The 15,585-nt window shown below is 39.3% G+C and overlaps 1 protein-coding gene across 1 annotated transcript in view; it reads right to left on the minus strand.

Annotated features, from left to right (window-relative positions):
- Positions 1 to 1,430: 1,430 nt before the first annotated feature.
- LOC128700364 (Krueppel-like factor 12) overlaps positions 1,431 to 15,585 on the minus strand; it is a 50,572-nt gene continuing 36,417 nt past the window's right edge. Inside the window, exons 2-6 of the mRNA XM_053793519.2 lie at positions 5,705 to 5,814; positions 4,048 to 5,068; positions 3,643 to 3,748; positions 2,884 to 3,200; positions 1,431 to 2,773 (exon numbers count right to left, since the gene is read on the minus strand). Coding sequence (XP_053649494.2) covers positions 2,601 to 2,773; positions 2,884 to 3,200; positions 3,643 to 3,748; positions 4,048 to 5,068; positions 5,705 to 5,761 — 1,674 coding nt within the window. The 5' untranslated portion in view covers positions 5,762 to 5,814 and the 3' untranslated portion in view covers positions 1,431 to 2,600. The remainder of the gene's footprint in view (positions 2,774 to 2,883; positions 3,201 to 3,642; positions 3,749 to 4,047; positions 5,069 to 5,704; positions 5,815 to 15,585) is intronic.

Here is a 15,585-nt window from a genome sequence, read left to right on the forward strand (position 1 = left end):
TTAACAGACAAAATGTAAGGTAAATGGACAAAGTTGCAATTAATGTGACATTTTGTGACATTTCACTCTAAAGGACCTTTGTTAAGCCTTTTACGGCTTGACAAAGCTCCTGGAGAGCGAAACGTTGTCACATTAGTTGCATCTATGTCCATTTATCTAGACACATTTTAATTCGTCTTCAACCATTGTTATTATTATTATTATTATTATTATTATTATTATTATTATTATTATTATTATTATTATTATTATTATTATTATTATTGCAACTTGATGATGCCCAAGTTTTACTTTCCGTTTTGAGGATTAGTTCTGAAATGGAGAGCGATAATCAGTAGCCTGAGACAACCAGAATATTAAAAGTCAACCATTCGTTGCAAGACGAGGATTGTGGTTGATTACGTTACGTTATTAAACTACCTGACCCACCCCTGACTATACCACCAGAACCATTCTCACTTCTAACAAAGATTTCTTCATGTACAACTAATTTAAAATTTAAAATTATAACAACAGAAACTCTTATTCTACCAACAAAAGAACAGGCAATCACAGATAACCACTTGAGATATTAATTCATGTATATAAGTCGTGATTTTTAGCCAGAACATTCCCACTTTTTTTCCTGCGAAGTCTTGTGGCAAAGAGGTCAATATTACGTATATTTTTTTTTAATTTAACTCATCCAAGAGCAGTGCAAACATTATGAAATATTATATTTCATTGATGTCCAATAATATTAACTAAACCGTAATAAATATTTTATTAAGTGAACTTTGGAAAGGATAAGAAAAGTTGATTAGTTAGTTAAAGGAAAAATATTAAAATTGCATTAAATGCTATTTCGTATAAATATATCTATCAAGCCATTTAATATTTTTTTAACTTAAATAAAATACGCTGCATGTTTGACTGTACTGGCTAAAAATCACTCCATATAAATATATGGCAGTAAAAAAAATGTATATAAAAAATTGAATAAAAACATCTAAGCTCTTACTGTAAAGATAGATGACAGGTTGCTTGTAACACAAGATAGTGAACAATTATATATCTATATTTCATTATTAGCACCATTGTTACAAATATAATTTCATTTCCTCGATCCATTCATCACTAGAATCTGTTACATTTAACCCTTGTTACATAAATCATTTGATATGATAGGATTATTTTTTCATGTTATAGTAGAACCCATAAATGGAGAACATTCATTCTTATATATATATATATATATATATATATATATATATATATATATATATATATATATATATATATATATATATATATATATATATATATATATATATATATATATATATATATATATATATATATATATATATATATATATATATATATATATATATATATATATATATATATATATATATATATATATATATATAAGTAAGTAATTACTCAATAATTTCACAGTAACGAGAACAAATATGAAATAAAACCACTCATACAAAAGTACTTTCACCCTTCATCATTGCGTCATATCACTCTTAGAGGCCATGTGAAGTGGCACAGGAATACTGAGCCAAAGACTTTAATAATAATGGCTTTCTTTTATAAGTAGATGCCAATATTTTCTAATTTTTGTTTTTCATCTGTGGGTGTTACCATCATTAATTGATATGCTTATTGTCAGGTGTCGAAACTACGCTCATCCACCGGCTTTGTCCACTGTCGTCACTGTCCCCGGCTCTATGGTCGTCAAGGTCCACAGGCTGTGTCTACAGTCATCAGTGCTACCGGCTCTGTTCACTGTCGCCTGGGCCACCAGCTCACCGTCGCCAGTGCCACAGGCTGTGTCCATTGTCGCCAATGACATTAGTTCCGTCCATCGTAACCAGCGCCACCAGCCCCGTCAGCCGTCCACAGCTAATTATGCCAAGCGATTATAGCCAGGGGGGAAACTTTTGACTGGCAAATAATACTGACTGAAGTTCGTGTAGTAATGCAGAAACCCCAAGCTTGATGAACCTCTATGAAAATATGGCATATTAACCGTGTATAAATATTTTATTAAATCACTCTATAATGTTTATCATCTATTACACTAAAAACAACTTTTAATTGTTTCTGAGATCGTTTAAAGTCAGTCATTAACACCTTTTTTTTGTTTTAACTTGGTGTGATATTTGTGGGATTGAACACAAAGATTCCGCCGTTGTGCTTCTGTTAACTATATTGGCCGAAAATATAAGGAGTGACTAATACTCAGTAGATTATTCACTAACAGGCACGGACCTATCACAGGCTTGAAAGTTTGTCTCAATACAACCGCAGTGAAAGGTATTTCCAGAACAGCGGTTCACTTAGGCTGTTGAAACAGTGTGTAAATGTGATGAATCGGGTGTATTTCTTATATACCCGCCTTCAGGCTGTTTGCAAGGGCTCCATGGGACCACACCTGGCACTAATATCCTTCCAAAAGGACTATGTACGACAGTACCTGAAGCTAGAGACCATCCACCTCAAAACATCACGATGCTGAGGGAATATACGGTAGGATTACTCCACACTTTATCCACGTAGTAGAAAAAAAAGATGAACTAGATCATAGGAGTCGGCGGAATCTCCAGCTCTCAGTGCCTCTTCATGTGGAGGGACAGGTGGTCGGACCGGGAGAAGGACCTCTGGCACAATTGACATTTGAAGGGTTTTTGACCCGTGTGTTTACGGTAGTGGCGCGTCAGCTCGTCAGACCTTGCGAACCTCCACTTACAGCCGTCCCATGTGCAATGGTATGGTTTCTCTCCTGGAAAATATATACACAGTGTTTATAATTATTGATAAGGACTTGGAAATAGTGTGTGACAATATTCAAGATAACTTTAAAGGAAGAGTAGGAAATGTCTTCCAGCATACCTGTATGAGTACGTTTGTGAGCCTTGAGATGTGAGCTCTTAGTGTAGACTTTTTCACAACCTTCAAAGTCACAGCGATGTGCTTTCCGCCGTCTTAGAGCGTCTGAGTAGTCCGCAGACGAAGGAGGTGGTCGGCCTGGAGGCCTAGCTACCGCTGGTGGAGATGAAGGCGACGACGAAGATGACGATGACGATGAAATGGTGGATGAGGTAAGTGTTGTGGTTTGAGGTGGCGGAGAAGCCAGGTGGCTTCCAGACGAGCTACACAAGGGTGGTGGAGACGGACTCTCACTTAAGGACCGTTTCCCGTAGAGCGCTCTGTTGGGCAAAATGTGAACACTTGTAAACATTGCACTATAGGAAATGTATTAGGCACACAATTAAGGTTTTGTAACCATTGAAGTCATTACCACACTGATAGTCTCACAATGAAGGGAAAATATATGACAGAAAATCACTATTTACTGCAGGGAGAACCATTATAATTACACTGTTACATGGCCACGTCAGTTGGTATGCTCTACTGTATACGACTTTGTTAAATAATATTTTTTTCTCAACTCTTAGAATATCTTTATTTTATAATTTGTAGAACTTATTGTTTTGGTTATTTGTGACTTCAATCCAATGGAGAATATTTACTTTAAGAAAAAAGGTAGAAAGTGAAAGAATACAGAAATGAAAGTATTTTACCCAATAACATTTCCATACATGATTTTCCTCTCATGTCATGTTAAATCGATAAAACTGAAATACTTACAATGATGCTTCACGTATCCTCTGCAAGGACAGGAAGGGCGAGGTACCATTGTGGAAAGCGCTCTCCAGGTTCATGTTGAGTGTATCTATAGGGCTATTGCCTAGCTCTGGAAAAGGAATTAAAAATATACACTTAAACAACTGATGTATCACTTTAAGTTGCAGATGGTCAAGGGGCAGTGTAAGATCTGACCCACGACATTTGGCTACAAGACGAAAATATCACTACTGGGCCAATCCATGTGACACAGGTTAGATCTTATACTGAACCTCCCTCTTATGCATATATATATAAATTATGGGACTAAATAAAACCCTTTAAGACCATTTTAATATTCTAATATACCCGAATATATCTGTTTCTTTTTGTAAGAAAGCATTAGAAAACAAAGATTGCATTACCTACCAGATTTGAGTGTGAGATCCAGTCCAAGTGGTAGAGGCAGAGATGCGGGGAACCTTGACATACGTAGTAGGAAAGACGAATCACTACTTCGAAGAGGTGAGCTACTAGTGCCCACCAACTCTTCAGGGCTCATACAGGGAAAGCTGGTACTTTGGAGGGGAAGACCCATCTGGAGACCTGGTAGATCGAGACTTACTAGGCCGCTGCGGTTCGGGGAATGTTTAGGAGATTTTTTACTGGTGAAAGAAGAGCTAGAGGTCACCGCTGTTAGATGTGTCTCCGCCGTCACGCATTGCTGGACGGGTAATGACGATGTTGATGACGATGACTGTGTGTGCGTAGTGGAAGGTACAGTGATGCTGTAAGTTATCGAAGGTTTGGGTGACACACGAGCCTCTACGTTGCATTTTGTATAACTTGATAATTGTTTCAAAGCCAAAGTGGAAGTTTCACACTCTGAACGTTTAGTTATAATCCCGCGATCGGAAACTTTCTGTGTGTTTTCCACAGACACTCTTGGTATTCTGTCGCACGGAACTCTTTGCAATTTCTCTTCAGCTGCTTTCGGTTCTCCAGAGAGGGTACTTGAGTGGTCACCATGATGCCTCTGCACTCGTTCTTTTAAATCTCGATCATTTGACTCTTTACGTATTCTCTCGCACAGCATTTTCTGTGTTGGGATGCTTGGGGCTCTGTGTTCACCTATCACTGGAGGTCGATCATCCGGCGGTAGCCTACGAACTTTATCACCGGAGTTCCTGAGAGGGCTGTAATTTATGGGACCAGAGGGAGGCCTAGGAGGCCCATGGTGCTCAGGGTGAAAACTGCGATTGACAGAGGACGGAGGAAGCCTGAGAAGTGGTCCCTGTGGCCCAGTTTGTTGTCCATGGACGGAGGGACTAACAGGGAGCCTGGGGAGAGGCTGGACATGACCAGGGCCAAGTTGAGGCTCAGCCAATCGGTCGTCCTTAGATTTGACACTCAGGTCCACTGGTTCTAACTGCTCAGGTGGCACCTCCGCCTGTCAAAGAGAACAGAAAATAATCGTAAAACATCATATAAATACCGCAAAATATCATCTGTCAATCTAAATAATGCCTTTTCACAGAGACGCGGAGACCTAAAATTTAATCACATACTAACTCACAGTAAACTATATATTTCAAGAATAATTACTAAATCAGCTAAAATTACAATGAAGAATCACACAATGACATCTTATTTTATCTCCTTATTTTTTAAGTATTTAATAATCCTTCTTAAAGAACAGGCGAGTCGTAGTCAAAATAATTTACGTGTACTTAGTAGACATTTAAACCCTAACAATCCTTCAAGCCCTAATTCCTAGGGCTACCCTTCCCTTCACTGCATCCAACCTGATTACCTCCCATACCCGAAACTCTGAATAAATTGCGGATTTAGCCCGTCCTTCGTGAATTAAATAATAGAATAGATAATCTAAAAATTAACTAAATAATCCAACCAATACAAAAATAGTCTAAAAATTAACAAAATAATCTAAAAAATAACAAAATGATCTAAAATAACAAAATAATTGGAATATCTAACGATACACATCAGCACTTTTTTTATATTAGGTTGACTGGGGAAGCCCTAAATCCATTCGGGTTTTTCAGGGTTTGACTCAGGCACGTACCTCTCTGGACATGCTGTTAGGGTGGTTGGCGAGGTGGGTGTCATGCTCGGGCACCATGGCCTGGGCGCAGGATCAGGGGGCGACGCTCCCCTCTGTCTTCAATAAACAACCTGAAATGCAGAAATGTTTGGAGCTTAGTGTTGGGTGGTTGCAAAGAGGTACACAAGGTAACACTATTATTTTTACTCTGTGTTACTGTCTGTCTGCCTCTCTCTCTCACGTGTTGTCTTTATTTTTTCTGTTAGTGCCTTTACTGACCGTCTGGACTTTATTTTCCTTTGTTGCCGAATCAACAGCCATTACGAAAATAATAATAATAATAATAATAATAATAATAATAATAATAATAATAATAATAATAATAATAATAATAATAATAATAATAATAATAATAATAGCGTAGCGTTCGTAAAACTCAAAACAAAAGACGGAGGGTTGAAGGAGGTGGTCGTAGAGACTATGGAAGAGTTGGAGGGAGGGAATTAGAAGACGTATGAGGAGGAAAAAGAGGTGGAAGGGGTTAAGGAGGAAGCAGAGAGAGCCGTGAGAAAGGACAGAGCAAAGTGGAGAGGTAATTGCAACTTATTCAGTTTTGACATACTGTTTTATCGTGGTGTGTGTGTGTGTGTGTGTGTGTGTGTGTGTGTGTGTGTGTGTGTGTGTGTGTGTGTGTGTGTGTGTGTGTGTGTGTGTGTGTGTGTGTGTGTGTGTGTGTATGTGTATGTGTGTATGTGTGTGTGTGTGTGTGTGTGTGTGTGTGTGTGTGTGTGTGTGTGTGTGTGTGTGTGTGTGTGTGTGTGTGTGTGTGTGTGTGTGTGTGTGTGTGTGTGTGTGTGTGTGTGTGTGTGTGTGTGTGTGTGTGTTTGTGTGTGTGTGTGTGTGTATGTGCGTGTGTGTGTGTATGTGTGTGTGTGTGTACTCATGTAAACTCTGCTGCCTGCGCTTTTACGACCCATTTAACCCTTTTAAAAAAACCTCTCTGTCAAATTTGCTGTTTCCTACACGTATAAGGATGATTGCACAATTCCAAGAGCCGTTGGTCTTATTATCCACCAGCAACCTCCAGCTGCTCTCCTGGGACCTTTAATAAGTATTTCTGCATTATACACGTGGCCACTGTACTCCTGACTGCGTAATGAGCCTTAATGACTCGCAGAGGCATGCTAATTTTGCCACGATTAATGTGTAATAGGCATTGCCGGGGGGTAGACAGGTGGGTGTTGCCTTGAGGCGCATAAGTAGGTGCGGAGGGAGGTGTGTAGGTGGGTGGAGGTGGGGAGTACGCAGGTAGATGGGAAGGGAAATACGCAGGTTGGGAAGGGAAGTATGCAGGTAGGTGGAGCTGGGGACTGCGCAAGTAGGTGGGAAAGGGAGGTACGCAGTTGAGTGAAGACGCAAACGGGAGCTATAATAAGAAGTACGCATGATGGAAGGAAAAAAGAACGCTGGTTAAGAGTTAAGGAAGAGAACTTGAGTGAACCCAAAAGAGATAGAGAGGTGGAAAAAATGTAAACAAAAAAGGAAAAAAATATATGCAAACAGCGAATGAAAACAATGTAAGAGAAAGAAATTACGTGCAACGAGGAGTAGAATAATAGGTGAAAGCAAAAAGAGAGAGAGAGGAAGAGATTTATGCAGAGAAAACTGTACATGAACAATACAGGACCATTTGCCAGACTATCTATTAACCTGTGCGATTTTCCCAGCAGGTAATCTCGTTGGGTAGGGAACAAGAGATACCCACCACAGACAAGGAGGAGCTGAGTGCTCACAAGATTGTTATGAATGTTATGTCCCACCATCAAGCATCATGTTTCATGACAAAACACGAATGACCTACGTTGGTTTAGCCCTTCAAACGAATTATTTATTTATGTAATGCAGGAAGGAGGATCGATCCTTCACTATTCCTCGTCGTGCTGTATGACTCTCATATATATATATATATATATATATATATATATATATATATATATATATATATATATATATATATATATATATATATATATATATATATATATATATATATATATATATATATATATATATATATATATATATATATATATATATATATATATATATATATATATATATATATACATATGTTGTGCCGAATAGGTAAAACTTGCGATTTTGGCTTAAATAGCAACAAGGTGCGTATAACCAAGTGTATATACCCTGAATTTAATCATTATTTTAGTGATTTAATTACCCTTGTCTTGTAGTACACAGGTTACATGTAGCCTTAATAACCCTTGAGCAGTAGACTGGTGATATATCTTATACACAGACAAACCCATCCATGAGTGAATAACAGGAACATGTTACTTGAAAAACAACAAAGATGGACGACATTAAGACTAATATGCTCAAAAAAAAGATGGGGTTACTTGCTTATATGGCTGGTGTATTTGTTCCATGTATGTATAAAAGAAGGGAAAGTACCGTAGATTATTTGAGAGCATTCGCAGTTCCTTTGTATTAGAGGAAAGGTCAAAGGAGAATGTAAGAATTACAGGGGAATACGTATGAAGAATATACGAGGTTAAGTGCATGTGATTTTTTTCGAGTAATAGAAAGTATAGAATGTTTAATCGAGGATGAACGAAACTGGGTTAGGAAAGTAAGAGAATCTGTGGATCAAGTGTTTACGTCGAAGTGCGTTTGCAATACTCAGATAGGGAAAAGAAGTCTCTGGCTCCACTTATAGATTTGGATGAGGCTACAGTAAGGTGGATAGGGGAACGACGTGGCTAATGGTTCAATTTTATGATAGTGATGGTAAATTATTGATGTAGTGAAGGCTATTTAAGAAGAGATTAAGGCTATGATTGATGTTTTCATTAAAGCTTTAATTAGCAACATTAACTAGAGAGTTCAGTTCCATGCAATCAGTGACATACGAGTCAGTGTACCATCAGTTTGTTGTTGCAAATAGACTGTTGGTAAGTAAATGGATACAGATGCAACTAATGTGACTTTTGTTATAGCAACGTTTTGCCCGTAATTCTGCCATCATTACAAAACTGTTGGTTCCCTAAGAACTCGTAGGTTACGGACAGCATGAAACTGAATAATTGTATTATTAATTGTAATAATAGTACATTCTTGGGTATAATTTTGGTATTCTTTGGGAATCCCTTGACCCATGAGAGTCGTACATCACCATGGGAATGGAAAGGATAAGATGTAATCAGGTTCGTTCTGAGGAAGTAGACTTTAGCTCCAGTTCTTCAAATAAAGAGATAGATTTTGATCATCGTCAGATTTTCAACACAAGAATACGGCATCATGGGCAAAGTTCAGGTAATTATTGGCAACACAAGAATACGGCATCATGGGCAAAGTTCAGGTAATTATTGGCATTTGTAGGTGTCCTAATGATCAAAGTCATACAACCCATTCTCCAAAATTTTTGAAAAGGGTTCGATAACTTCCAAAAGCCTCTGCTGCTTGGCTTTAAACGTTAAAAAAGATGCATCGTGATTCGATGATGATGAAGACTAAAACTAAAGTACGTAGGAACATATTTGCCAATTTTACATAGAAAATTGTTTTAATTATTTATTCCCGTTAAACCAGGTTTAAGTATTTAGTGATTGGTGCATCTTACGGATAGGATAAAACCCATTAAGTTTAGTTTGTATGCGGGCATATTTCTAAATTAGTTTTAAAAAAACTTAGAATTGGTAAAATCTGTGGGGCAGCTAGAGAATGCTTTTTCCGATCGGCTTTAAATTTTCAGCCCTGGTGTATTTTCCAGAAAACAAAGTACACGCTGTTATTGAGCTGTATAAATCCCCGTTTGCCAGTTTTATTAAATAAAGTCTGATGGTGAATTTCACTCCGTAACTGAAGAAAACCTCGTCTAAACTTCTGCAAACTAATACAGCTGATACATTCCACATGATTTATGACACCTGATAACTTCAGACTATGTTAGTGCAACTTCCTAATTTTAAATGGCATTTTTAAAAAATAGGAATCGTTGGAATCATAGTTATTTCTGGAGAATGCCATTTATTCGGGGGCATTCCTGGCATAGCTGACGCTCTCGATCTTGTAAAAGTTATGCAGCGGGCATACTTCAGTATGACATTTAAGTATATTGAGGAAAAGTTTCGCCCCACACTGGCTTCATCAGTCCAATACAAAGGAGAATATTGAAGAGCCATTTACCTACATACTTTAGTATGCTAGCGTATATATGTCCTTTAGCATTCACGCATATATTCATTCGTTGAATCATCTAGTATTCATGCATGTATCTAGTCTACATAATTCTGTATTCAATAAAGCATAGGTAGCCGTTATTCTACTGACGTTTATGAATTAAATATTCTCTGTTGTTGCATCTTTCTCTTCTCGTTATCCTTATATATCTCCATAGTAAGAATTCACATACAATCAAGATAGCATCATTGATGCTGTGTTTTACCTCCTCCTACCTTACACGGTGACATGAAGAGTCCTTGTCAATTCGTCTACGTTCATTAGCGGATGACCGAGAAGGTGAGGACCCCCTGTTGATACTGTGTGGTCGAGTGTGGTCCAAATTCGGCCAGAGTGCGGCACCCCGCAGTCTCCTATGGTTGCGGCCATTGTAAGCCAGGTTGCGCTGATTAATGACTGCAATAACTGCCTTACCTGGCATCTCTTTTCGCACTGTGCGAAGGAAACAGTTGACCTGGTGTGTGTGTGTGTGTGTGTGTGTGTGTGTGTGTGTGTGTGTGTGTGTGTGTGTGTGTGTGTGTGTGTGTGTGTGTGTGTGTGTGTGTGTGTGTGTGTGTGTGTGTGAGTGTGTGTGTGTGACTCGGGTTCGAGTCACAGCTCCCGGACACCTAACTTTTAATAATGTAATAACTGACGAAATTAAGACCCATGTGCAACATCTGGGTATCTTTATTGTAGACGTTTCGCCATCCAGTGGCTTTATCACTACAAATTCCAGGACATAACTTGAAGACAGTAGGACTATATACAGAAGATGAGGTAATCAGTCCCTCAACCTAGGAGGAGGTGCGAAGAGCACCATAGTCGTGGTGCTCTTCGCACCTACTCCTAGGTTGAGGGACTGATTACCTCATCTTCTGTATATAGTCCTACTGTCTTCAAGTTATGTCCTGGAATTTGTAGTGACAAAGTCACTGGATGGCGAAACGTCTACAATAAAGATATCCAGATGTCTTAATTTCATCTTGTCGGTATTATATACCATTCTTGCACAGTGTAATAAATGACTGATTTTTCCTTCTAGGGTCGTTGTGGCATGCAAAGAGTACGTAACCTTTATTCGGCGCATGGACACACCCTCATTTACAGGCTATCTCCCCCAACCAGCGAACCAGGTTGCTAAGAGTTGATGATGGGGCCCCATCGTTCAACTAGTGACCAGGTTCTAGCCAATAAGAAGGTGGGATTGACAATCGCAGAGGTTATGTGGATACCGCTCTCCTGTCTGCCCTTGTCATTCCCACTCTAGAGCTGGTTGAAGCACGGTCTGCTATCTTGTGGCTTCTATTTCTGCCTTGCTTACCGTGGAGTGCACTATATTTATCACTGTACATAGTGTACATATTGCTGTTATAATTGGTGAAGGATAATATAAGTCTAAACTTTTTCTACTGTGTTTATTTGCTCCCATTACACCTGGGATAACAGGCCATTTGAAATCCTAGGTTGTAATAGTCGTGTATGCTATTATATCTAGTTTTTTGAACTTTGTAGTTACTCCCACCACCTAACAAAATTCCTGTGTGTGTGTACTCACCTATTTGGGGTTGCAGGGGTAGAGTCATAGGTCCTGGCTCCTGTGCGTGTGTGTGTATGTGTACTCACCTAATTGTGGTTGCAGGGGTCGAGACTCAGCTCCTGACTGTGTGTGTGTGTGTGTGTGTGTGTGTGTGTGTGTGTGTGTGTGTGTGTGTGTGTGTGTGTGTGAGGGTTTCAAAATATCGACTACACTAGCATCATTAAGGCTCCACGTAACCTTTTCACCACCAGACAAGAATACTTTAATACCAAACACAGGGATAAAAGTAAACTTCTTCGTCTTTCAACGCACCGGCCGCATCCCACCGAGGCAGGGTGACCCAAAAGGAAAAACGAAAGTTTCTCCTTTTAAATTTAGTAATATATACAGGAGAAAGGGTTATTAGCCCCTTGTTCCCAGCATTTTAGTCGCCTCTTACGACACGCATGGCTTAAGGGGGAAGAATTCTGTTCCACTTCCCCATGGAGATAAGAAGAAATAAACAAGAACAAGAACTAGAAAGAAAATAGAGGAAAATCCAGAAGGGTATATATATATATATATATATATATATATATATATATATATATATATATATATATATATATATATATATATATATATATATATATATATACATAAGTAGCAAAACGTACCTGAAATCTTGCATGTTCATGAAACAGGAAAAAAGATACCAACAATCCTACCATCATGTAAAACAATTACAGGCTTCCGTTTTACACTCACTTGGCAGGACGGTAGTACCTCCCTGGGTGGTTGCTGTCTACCAACCTACTACCTAGAATAAAAGTAAACTCTCAGTATATATAGGCTGAAACAAAAATACCCATCTGAGTATATATCCTGGTTGATTGGTTAATGGGGTTTGAAGCCTATCGACTGCACGAGGATCATTAAGACTGCACGGTTACCTTCTCACCACCGATCGAAAAAAACTTTAATCCTAAATATGGACATACTGGGATTAATAAAGTCTAATCGTATATAAACCGAAGTATATATATATATCCCTCCACATGTACCCGCAGCAAGAAGAATATACTCACCAGAATGTATACAAATGGCCACATCCTGCTAGTTTGTTTAGACTTTAAAATAATATTTGAACAGTTCAACAGCCGGAAAAAATTCATTGTGTAATTGTGGAAAAACTGTCAGAGCGGACGGCGGGGGCGTTGACCCCCGGAAACCCTCTCCGGGTAAATAGTTTTGTAATAAGCACTTTATTTTTTACATCAATAAAATATTAATACAGTAAAAACATATTTGTACTCTATTATACAATATTCCAGGCATTTTGTCCTCTAAGAAACCAAATCATCATGTAGGAAACCTGACCAGGTGTTTGTGTTTCTGTGTTGCTGGAAATGACTCCCAGCTTCTGGCGTACCCAGCAACACTTAGAGAATATTGTTGCTATTATTATTGCTCTACGGACGCGGTAAGTTCTCAACGTGTCATGCAGTGGCACAATGACTGGGGAACTGGAACTAAGCAGGGTAGATCGAAGCGTAGTGATAGCAGTTTCAATTCCTTTGATCGAGATTTAAGAGCCTGACACCGGCATCAAGGTGCTCCTATATATACCTCGCATGTGTCTTTCCTGGAAGGGACATATAAAGTATAAAGTTTCCCAGCCCCTCATTTAATATTTCTGGACTGATAACATCACCTTCATTTCACTACTATACCCGCTGCCTCCGTAATTGACTGAAGAAGCCTACTGTGTAGGTCAAAAGTTTGAATAATAAAGATACCTAACTGTTGCCCCTGTGTCTTAATTATGACACTGTCGGTATTTTATGCCATTTTCAACCTACCTACGGGTTGACGAAAAGGACACACGTGCAACATGGGGGCGGGGACCCTGGGCGGGGACCCACCCATGTGCAACATGGGGGAGAGGACCCACCCTGTAGTGTTACACTTTTAAGAGGTCACACAGTGCCTAGAGAACAGGAGGTAATCAAGTTTGATCTAAGGAAGAGAGAGTCCAGAGGTAAAACTAAGTGTGGATACACCAAAATCAGTTGGTTAAACAAACTATTAGTGCAACAGGAAGTAAAATGAACAAGGGAGGAAATAAGAGGTAAGAAAAAGCAATTTGCGAATGAAAGAGACCCAAACAGTAAATGGAATAAACAGGGAAACGGATAGCAAGTATGTGGTGAACCAGGGAGTAACAAGTGTTAACCATAAATAGGGAAATACACATAATAAACGAAGAAAATGGTAACTAAAGCAACAACAAAAGGTAACATCAAATAATGCAACAGAGATACAGAACGTGAATAAAGTAAACAGAGAAATAGAACGTGAACAAGGTAAACAAAAACAGAACGTGAGAAAAGTAAAGAGAGATACAGAACGTGAATAAAGTAAAGAGAGATATAGAAGATAAATAAGGTAAACAAAAACAGAACGTGAATAAGGTAAACAAAACCAGAACGTGAATAAAGTAAACAGAGATACACAACATGAATAAAGAGAAAAACAGGCAGTAACAGAGTAAAAAATCAAATAAAAAGAAAACAAAGCCAAGCTTTCCTCAATCATTAAATGTATTTCATGTTTTATTAATACAGAAGTAATAGTTTGGTACTTGTTACGGACAGCAGCGCCCACAGCGGTACTTGTCCTTAAACACAAACTTTTCCTACCGAAGAGCCAAATTAAAAGCTATTAATTAATTTAAGGCGAAACACCTTACACACATCTGTCGCAGACGAACGTCCTCACCAGCGTCTCCATCGATCATGTGCCTCTCGTGCTACCTCCATTATAGGGCGCAAATCACAATAAATAATAAGGTACAAAAATAAAGAAATTTCAATTCTTCAGGAGACGAGGGTGAAAGGCAAAAGTCGTGAGCCGGACCGGCTTTTACCCCGACCGTCATGACCGTGTGTTCAGTCGAGTCTTGACCTGCTGGCTGGCTGCCTTCTTCCATCTTTACTACTGCTTCACCTCTGTAGGTTTTGCTGGGAGGGGCTATCCATCCCACTCTCTCCCATACCCCCCTAAAACTGGGGTAGGAGTGGGTAATTTGAAGGCTTCACTCTCACTTCTGTCTAGTGAGTGACTAACAGTGGGACAATAGCGGGAGAGTTTCAAGCAGGCGCTGCGTACTCGAGAACATATCAAAGAGAAACCTCGTGTCATTGCCAGCCATTTATCCTTGCTTTTTTTTTGAGAGTACTTGTTTAAAATACCTGCAAAGCAAACATTTGTTTTCAGTTTCTTCTTGCTAGGAAAATGTGTGTGTGTGTGTGTGTGAGAGAGAGAGAGAGAGAGAGAGAGACAGAGAGAGAGAGAGAGACAGAGAGAGAGAGACAGAGACAGAGAGAGGGAGAGAGAGAGAACGGAACCAAGTCGGAGGCTGCAGCCGGGTGTAGAGAGAGAGGCAAGCCAATGGTTCGAACCCCTGGTATTTATGAGGTCACAATTGGGATGCGCCTCACGTCGCTTATTATCGCTGCGTCGGGTGAATCTTCCATCCTCGGGCGCTGCTGCCCGGGTCGCAGGTCAAGCAGGGTGAAAGGCAAACATGTTGGGATGAGAAGTAAGTTGAGATGAAGCCAGGGAGGGAGGGGGATGGAAGGGAGAGAAGGAGTAGGAGGAGGAGGAGGAGGAAGAAGAAGAAGAAGAAGAAGAAGAAGAAGAAGAAGAAGAAGAAGAAGAAGAAGAAGAAGAAGAAGAAGAAGAAGAAGAGGAGGAGGAGGAGGAGGAGGAGGAGGAGGAGGTGATGGAGGACGAGAAGGAAGAAGAAGAGGACGAGGAGGAGAAGAAAGATGGAATAGTCAAACAAGGTGTGGAGGAGAAGGAAGAAGAAGAGGACGAGAAGGAAGAAGAAGAGGACGAGGAGGAGAAGAAAGATGGAATAGTCAAACAAGGTGTGGAGGAGAATGAAGAGAAAGAGGACGATGCTTAGATAAAAATATGTAGAAAGAAAAGATAAGGAGGCAGAGAAGTAGAATAAGTAGAGGGAGAAGACGACAAGTCTGAGGAGAGATTAAAAAAAAAAAGGAATAAGCAGAGAAAGAATAGGGAAGAAAAAGAGAGAAAGTTAAACAAGGAGAAAGAAGACAAGCACGAGGCAGAA

This window comes from Cherax quadricarinatus, chromosome 71 (genome assembly GCF_038502225.1).
Source record: "Cherax quadricarinatus isolate ZL_2023a chromosome 71, ASM3850222v1, whole genome shotgun sequence".
Taxonomy (NCBI): Eukaryota; Metazoa; Arthropoda; class Malacostraca; order Decapoda; family Parastacidae; genus Cherax; species Cherax quadricarinatus.